Source organism: Hordeum vulgare, chromosome 3H, assembly GCF_904849725.1.
Source record: "Hordeum vulgare subsp. vulgare chromosome 3H, MorexV3_pseudomolecules_assembly, whole genome shotgun sequence".
Classification (NCBI taxonomy): Eukaryota; Viridiplantae; Streptophyta; class Magnoliopsida; order Poales; family Poaceae; genus Hordeum; species Hordeum vulgare.
This window is the reverse complement of record NC_058520.1, coordinates 546,532,121-546,540,143: the sequence shown is the minus strand read 5'-3', so window position 1 is coordinate 546,540,143 and position 8,023 is coordinate 546,532,121. Positions and strand designations below refer to the sequence as shown.

The following is an 8,023-nucleotide window of genomic DNA, read 5'->3' as shown; positions in this document are numbered from 1 at the left end:
TGTGCCCTCGACGGCATCTGATCCTGTTTTTCTACGAGGTTCTCCCTGATTCCTTCATTCCCAATCTCCTTGCACCATGTTATTTCTTTGATGTTAGATTACTAGCAGTTGACCTGTTGATTGGCCTTTCCTCTTGAGTGACTTGATAGCTGCTGTAATATTACCATAGAGGTCGTGTAGCAGTATATATGTATATGCAGTTTTGGGCATTGACTGACTTGGTACTACGGCACAATCTGAAATATATATATATATCTGACAGTAGATTATAGCCTTTCCTCTTGAGTGCCATGTTATTTCTTTGATGTTAGATTACTAGCAGTTAACCAGTTGATTGACTTGGTACTACGTGGTAGGACAAACCTTGGGCTCAACTCGCTTGGCTTATAGAACATTTTTACATTTTGCAAGACGTATACGGTCACCTTTAGATGGTATTAGCTCGCTTGGCTTATAGAACTTTTTTACATTTTGCAAGACGTATGCGGTCACCTTTAGATGGTATCAACGATGTATGATAAATTTAGTACTAAAGCATAAACATGTGTTAGGTTGCCTGATGCACAGCTGGCTAGGATGGGAAAATACAATAATTATTCAACACAATTAGTCCCCTTAATTCGGTTTCCATCAAGAAATATAGACTCGGGTGTATTAATATTTCTCATACTTCCTATTTTGTCAGTTGTTTGGTGTACTGAAAACACTGACTTGGAGCAACACAAGGAGACTGCGGTTTATTGGTACTTCTATATATTTGAAAATCTTTCTTAATTATTCTGGCATTATCACCATTTTTTGTTTTTTCGATGTATTAAATGTTCCTCTATCATATAGAAAATCATGTAGGTACACCATGTGTTTAATTTGTGCTGCTAGCAGCAAAGTAAGAGTACAGTTTATTTAGCATAGTTTGGTAAGCAGCAAGAGTGAATTTTATTTATCCTCATCTGGTAATCAACAAAACAGCTTAGTACTACAACACACACACATCTATACTGTATGACTTACTCTTGTCACATTTTCAGCTTACCTTATCTTTTCAATCATGGGTCAACAACATATACAAATGGACAACCGAAGTAGCAGGTACTCCTACTGAAATTGGTTTGCCATATATTTCATTTCACTTCTTACATTGATAGAGAACATACATCTACCTTCTTCAGGATGTCACCTAATTCCACAAACAATACTTTGCCATGTTCTACCACCATTTCAATAAGAGAAGCTCAGAAGAAGTACACAGATGCAATTGCAAACATGAACAACACAAAAGACCCTGTGTTTATAACATTTAAACGGGAGTGCCAGCCTCAACTCACCACTAACCTAATGTCTGGTAACCATCTATTCTCATGTGTTGGGTACATTCTTGAGTATGAAAAGAATGAAATACCATATGTCCAGGTTGTAGTAATTGCTGAAGGCACTCCTACAAACAACATCAAAGATATCCTGTAAGAATATGGTACATACTACAAAGTGCTAATAGCTTTATCATATAATATATGGTTCATGCTACAAACGGCTACAGTTTAATCATGTGTTACATATATGTACCAAAAATAAATTTCAATCATTCCCTATATATAAATCTATCATTTTATTGATTCAAATTATATTCATCATTGAGAAGCCGATGTTACTCCGAAAATCCACACTCAAAAATCCGCAGCAGCGCGCGGGGCATCACCTAGTTCTCCTAATGATGTGATCCTGTTATCAAATGATAACTCATGTCTATGGTTAGTAAACCTTAACCATCTTCGATCAACGGGCTAGTCTAGCAGAGGCTCACTAAGGACATAGTGTTGTTTATATATCCACACATGTATTTAAGTTTTCAGTCAATACAATTCTAGCATGGATAATAAACGATTATCATGAACAAGGAAATATGATAATAATCAATTTATTATTGCCTCTAGGGACATATTTCCAGCACTTGCAACAATATTGGTAATCGTTTTACATGTTTTTTTAAAGCATGAAACAAACCATTGGGTAGGTGTGTATTGCGTGACATATGGACTTTATCAACACTTCCCGAGCTGCACTACTCATTAACTTAGGTGCCTAGCCATTCACTAGTTTCTTGATTTGTGCTACCACATGTTCAAACTGTCCGTCTCATGATCTACCTATTGTTGTTGGTAGTCCGAGGTATTTCTCGATCAACACTTGTACCTCAATACCAGAGTTAATGTGAGTTTCAGCTTTCATCTCATCAGTGCAGTTTGAACTGGGAAGTATTGTTGACTTGGACTTGTTAACCGTTTTACCCAGGGGCAGATTTACGTACATAGCTGTGGGGGCGAATGCCCCCACTTGATTTTTCAGCCCAATTATACCCGATATGTGATACAAAGTGCTGCCCCCACTCAGCCTGAGTTATTTGCGCCCACTTCTTTATTTTTTGGATAGATAAAGCCCATGTGTCATTGTGTGAGATTCTCAACCCGCACGCAACAACCCATCTAGACTACAAGACACATCCATATGAGCTTGTGCAAATGAAACGTACCCTACCTCTTGGCTAATCTTCTGTTCGCGCGACCTGCTGCCGTCACGAGCCGAAGCCTCCGACGTGATGCCTACGGCTCTAAGCTGCGTGTACAGACCGCCACTGGCGGAGCCAGACCATTTGTGCAGCTTGGACAAGGTATGAGAGCTGTAAGATTTAGCTAAAATAACCCACAAAAACTCACGGTGAGACACATAATCCGTAGTAAAATTAATAAAGGATTGTCTAGTGGAGCCCGGGCAACTGCCCAGGCTAGCCGGGCCTTGGCTCCGCCACTGCAGACCGCCCCTCCGACGATCTGCACCGTGCATGCCGGCCATGTCGCGGCCCCTAAGGAGAAAAAGACGTACGCTGCCATTTTCCCCTAATAATAAAGCACGTAGTGGTTCTGTCCTCCGCTGTGATAATTTTGCAAAAAGGCCCCTGTATTTTTCTATATTCAACCCACAGTCCAAATCGAATTAGTACGAGAAAAAAAAACTCGCTGCCTTGCGGTACTCCACCGCTGCCTCCGCCCACCTCCAGCCACGCACCGCGCGCCGCCGGCCACCTCCTGCCATGCCCCGCCCTCCCCGCCTCACTGCGCATCGCCGAGTGTCTAAACAACGCCCCCGTGCCCCCACCTTCGACCCCCACCAACCACCGCCCTCTCTACCATCATCGGGCGCCACCAGCGACCACCCACCCAGCCACTCGCGCCGACCTCGGCGACCCACGCGCACCCGAGATCCGGCGCCCCCAGCCGCCAGTCTAGGATCTCGCGAGCCCCAGCCGCCACGCTCTTCTTCCCTCTTCTCCGCGTCAAGATCGACAGTGCCGGTGCCCATGCTGCGTTCCGGGGCGGAGGCGCTGCTGCGGCGGCTGCGCCACTCCAATATGGGCGTGGTATGAGCCCGGCTCTTCACCTCGTCCCATATGAGGCGAATTAGTACCTTGTAGTCAACTGATTTCATTTTCTTGCTCCTTTTATTTCAGGCAATTTGCCATCCGGAGGAAATGCCAACTATTGTGGTATCTGTTAACCTATTTTTGAACATTTTTTTTCTAGCACTGTGTTTGATTCGTCTTTGTTAAACTTGTAGTACTGTTTGTTACTCCTTCCATTTTAAAATAAACCAAATTTCAAATTTCAAGTGTTTGCAAGATTCACAGATCGTGCTAGGGTAGGGCGCATGGTCACTTCAGATAAACCAATACATCCAGCTAGATTTATTTCCTGATGCTCCAATTGCACTGGTCACTCTTGATATCTGATAAAGTTTTCTTTTGCTAACTTCCGTAATGCGGTTAAAACCTGAATATTTCTGGCCAAACCTTTCATAACACCCCATTTACTCTGCTAATATTTTTACGGTCCCCTATGAAACAAAATGCCCGTTATCGCAGGCTTGCGACATTATATTCCTGTTCTTCTAGAAGGCATTATTTCTATGAATTTATTACATAATTCGTAAGGTAGTATACGCTTACATGGGGCTTCTCTGTTGCTTTTATCAGTCGGGCTTTCTTGAAATGACAGCAAATTTGTACTTCTTTGGATATATATCACTACCTGCTCCCACTGGGAATAACTTACTAAATGAGTCGATGTTAGAGTGGAGCAGATCAAGTTGTTGTTTTTATGCTACTTCCAGAGTTGATGAAGATCTATTTTCTGAACTTCAGAGCCATAACTGGAGAGTTATTGCTGTAGGTAAGCATAAATCAGGATGAGATGTTAATTTTCCTTCTCATGCCGTTTTAAGCAAGCCCTTTTGGATTAGGACTTCATCCATGATCTATATTCGGTGTAACTCATGATGTTTTACATATTGGAAAGAGGGTCTAACATCACCGTTGAGGGCTATTGATATTCTTCTCATGATCCAGATAATGAATGTGGAACGAAAGATTCGGGACTTGTAAATATTGGCAAGCTTCAAGAGCTGCTTATCACTTTGACTACTTCTCCCCTAATAATAAAGCGCAGAGCGCTTCTGCCGTCCGGCGTGGTAATTTTGCATAAAACCCCCTGTGCTTTATTGAAATCAACCCGCAATCCTCCATTAAGTGGAAAAAATTGTTTCATTTTTTCAAAACAACCACTGTCCCATTACCTCCGTCTTCCCCACCCCGCAGACCTCCTGCCCCCTTCGTATCCAGATCGAGACAGAGAGAGAAGAAGAGGGGAGCCACCACCGCAACTGCAACGACGCCTCGATCCCCGGCGAGGCGGCGGCTTCCGGCGAGGTCCAGTGAAGGCATGGGCAAGGGGCGCCAGGAATAGCGAGATCCAGTCCGACATGGCTGGAGCTATCGGAGCCCGTGGCCGTCGGCGAACTTCAAGGTGCGGCGCTGCAGATCGGGTGGCAGGTTGGGCACCAGAGGCGGCAGCCTGGGCACCAGATCCTTGGCTTCGTCGACGGCGCCACCAGCGCCGCCGCCCTTCCCTTTCAGCTCCCTCTCGTCGTAGGTCGTGAGGAGCACCACCAGCAGCAGCAGGAGCACGACGGCCAGACGCTTCGCCATTGCTAACCAAGACCAGCAATATAGTGCGAGTGGAGATCTATGCGACTCCTTTTCCCCCTCTGCAGTGAGCAAACACGCGTTGTGCTGACGAGTGATGCGTACGTTCACCTGAAGCAAGCAGAGATCTCCAAATACACCAGGAACCTTGCTCCGGCCAACCGTGCGATTCTGTTGTCAGGCCCTGCACGTAAGCCATCTTCATCACAACAGCTCAAGGACTTTGGTTAGCCATGCTCCCGCTGCTTCGGACCAAGTAATTTAAGCCACATATGCATTTTGATGTTGATCTTTGTATGAGTTACTGGTAGCCTTTTTAGCTGTACTGACGTTTGATTTTGTGCTCATGGTTTTGTCATTCACATAATTGAAAGAATAGATACGTGTTTTTTTACTAGTGATATCTCTAGAAATTGAATGCTCTTACTTCGTTATATTATTTAAATTGAATCGGATCTCCTTAAGTTTCTTACTCTGGATAAATTAGGAAGTGACACAATACTTTGGCCTATTTCCAGCTGCAGTTTAACCTTATCTTGACTACTATTGCTCTATTGGACATTTTTGGGGTTTCAGGTTGGGCTTTTGCTGATTCAGTTCTGCACCGGCTGGCACCTCTCTGGATTGGGGCACGAGGGCTTGAATTTACTTGGGAGTACATATTCCAAGGACTTGAAGCAAATGCCAATCTTGTAATGCTACTACATAGTGTGAAAAATATGAAGCCAGGTTCCTTGTTTTGGTTATCCTGATTTCAGAAGACTTACTTTTGTACTTCTGCAGGTGATGACCCTCTCCCTTGCTGCATTAGGATCCTTGATGTGGCTGAGGAAGAAGAAACCTAGGACTTTAACTCCAATAATTTATGCATGTGCTCTACTTCTGGCAACAATGCCATCTATCACCAGGTTATCCCACTATCACGCTGCAGTAACCCTCAAAGGGAATAATTATCATGCTCCAACATATGTGATATTCTTATTTCCTTTTTTTAAGAAACAGTTCTTGGTTATGATGTAGCAAGTAGATGTCGATGAATCTAGCAGGATTCGCGTTGATGTATGCACAAAATTTAAGTAGAAGTGACATTCAATTTTTAACTATATAAGTTTGTTCATGGGTGATTCCAAACGACTAATTGCAATGTTGTTTTAGTGGTAGTTTTTTCCAACTTTCTAAGCATATTTTTTTACACCCGGTGCAACGCACGGGCCCTTTTGCTAGTTATAAACAATTCAAATAGGTAAGCCCTAGGTTCACACGTTGAGTTCCCAGATTTTCTCTTCCTAATTTCCATATCATTACCCCATTCTGATTCCATGATAGATTGATTGAATCTTACTTCACAAACAATTTTGCATGAATAACTTTGACTGTTTGAGGACGTGGGAGTAGATAATAAGTAGAATAAAATTTAGACTTCAGTAGTATTATGCCTTCGTGTACTTCAATTTATTTAACATTCAATTATTTTACATTGTGAGGAAAGCTAATGGAGAGATTTTTGGCAAAATCCACGACTGCTTGTGAAGAATGCTTTGGGTAACAAGATGGGTGATGATTATTTCAGCCATAGCCTTATATGTTTTGTGGAAAACAAATGTTGGATACTATTCCTAATGAGGTGATAGTTAAACGCTTTCATGCAATAAAACGTCATGCGATGAAATGGAAGGAACAAAATGGAATGACATATTCATACTTCTCAAGTTATTCTGTCTTATTTGGTTAGTTTGCTTTTATTTTATCATTGAACCTATCATAATTATTATTGCAATGACATTATATTACAAGAAAATATACCATTTTTCTTCTCCCATGCTATATGTTTGCTTGTGTGATTGTTTTTTTACATGATCTCCACATTAGTTTGTACATATGTTTCTGAAAAAAAAATCATGTTCCGCCCCCTCTCGGATTTTGGCCTGGCTCCGCCCCTGGTTTTACCCGAACCTTCCCTATAAAGCTCAAGGATTTCATTTATCTTGCTCCTCCATCATTGTAGCCTGGGTAAAGACCAAACAGTCGTCAACGAAAAGTAAGTGTGAGACCCATGGGGCGTGGATAGCCACTTTGATTCCTTTCCGCGAAGGCCATAAGATTTTAACAAGCATTTTAAACCTTCTGCACATAAGAGAAACAGATAAGGTGCAATTGGATCGCCTTGTTGAATGCCATGACAAGTTTTAAAAACTCCATTCACTCGAACAGAGAATGAAACCGATTCCACACACGACATAACTTTGTCAATCATTGTTCTGCAAATGCTGGTTTTACCTGAACTGCATGAAGATATGACCATTCTACCCTGTCATAAGCATTATCCATATCAAGCTTTGTTGTGCAGGATCTTGACTTCCCCTTCTTCCTTTTCAAACAATGAATGCATTTGTAGGCTGTTAGAACATTATCCAAGATAAGCCTTGATCTTACGCTTTGTTCCTTAGAAATAATTTCATCAAGGATTGGTTTCAGTCTAATTGCCATAACCTTTGACATGATTTTGTACTGTACATTGCATAAGGAAATAGGCATGTATTGTGTAAGATCTTGTGGTGCTTTTATTTTTGAAATCGTTACTAATACCGTTTGGTTAATTGCCTCATGCATGTTACCCATATCAAAGAACAATCTTACTACCGCACACACGGAATCCTTCAATAAATCCCAATGTCGAGTATAGAACCCTGCCATAAACCCATCAGGACCCGACAACTTACTCGGGTGCAACATGAACAAAGCGTTCTCTATTTCCACATATGTCAATGCGCACAAACTCTCTTGTCCATCAACTTTGTAACCTTGTTGGGTATAGCATCTGTAACCTTTCCGGCCTAGTATTAACATCAACAGTAAAGAAGTTCTTATAGAACTTGATTGCCTCTTTTCCCATCTCCTATTGAGCTGTAACAATGCCATCATCATCCATTTTCATGGATTTTATACGATTTGTTCAGTGTCTCTCTCAAGCTCTAGCATGGAAATAATCTA

The 8,023-nt window shown here is 42.1% G+C and overlaps 1 protein-coding gene across 1 annotated transcript; it reads left to right on the top strand.

The window, feature by feature from the left end:
* The first annotated feature begins 3,909 nt into the window (after nucleotides 1–3,909).
* On the top strand, nucleotides 3,910–6,152 carry LOC123440526. The gene is made up of 3 exons (XM_045117091.1): nucleotides 3,910–4,220; nucleotides 5,609–5,724; nucleotides 5,816–6,152. Exons 1-3 carry the CDS (start codon nucleotides 3,998–4,000, stop codon nucleotides 6,050–6,052), a joined length of 576 nt encoding a protein of 191 aa, XP_044973026.1. The 5' UTR covers nucleotides 3,910–3,997; the 3' UTR covers nucleotides 6,053–6,152.
* Nucleotides 6,153–8,023: the final 1,871 nt, after the last annotated feature.

Coding starts and splice junctions, on each gene's coding strand:
- LOC123440526 (XM_045117091.1), top strand. CDS start 3,998: ATGGGGCTTCTCTGTTGCTTTTATCAGTCGGGCTTTCTTGAAATGACA. Junction 4,221..5,608: donor CTGGAGAGTTATTGCTGTAG/GTAAGCATAAAT, acceptor TTGGGGTTTCAG/GTTGGGCTTTTGCTGATTCA. Junction 5,725..5,815: donor TTGAAGCAAATGCCAATCTT/GTAATGCTACTA, acceptor GTACTTCTGCAG/GTGATGACCCTCTCCCTTGC.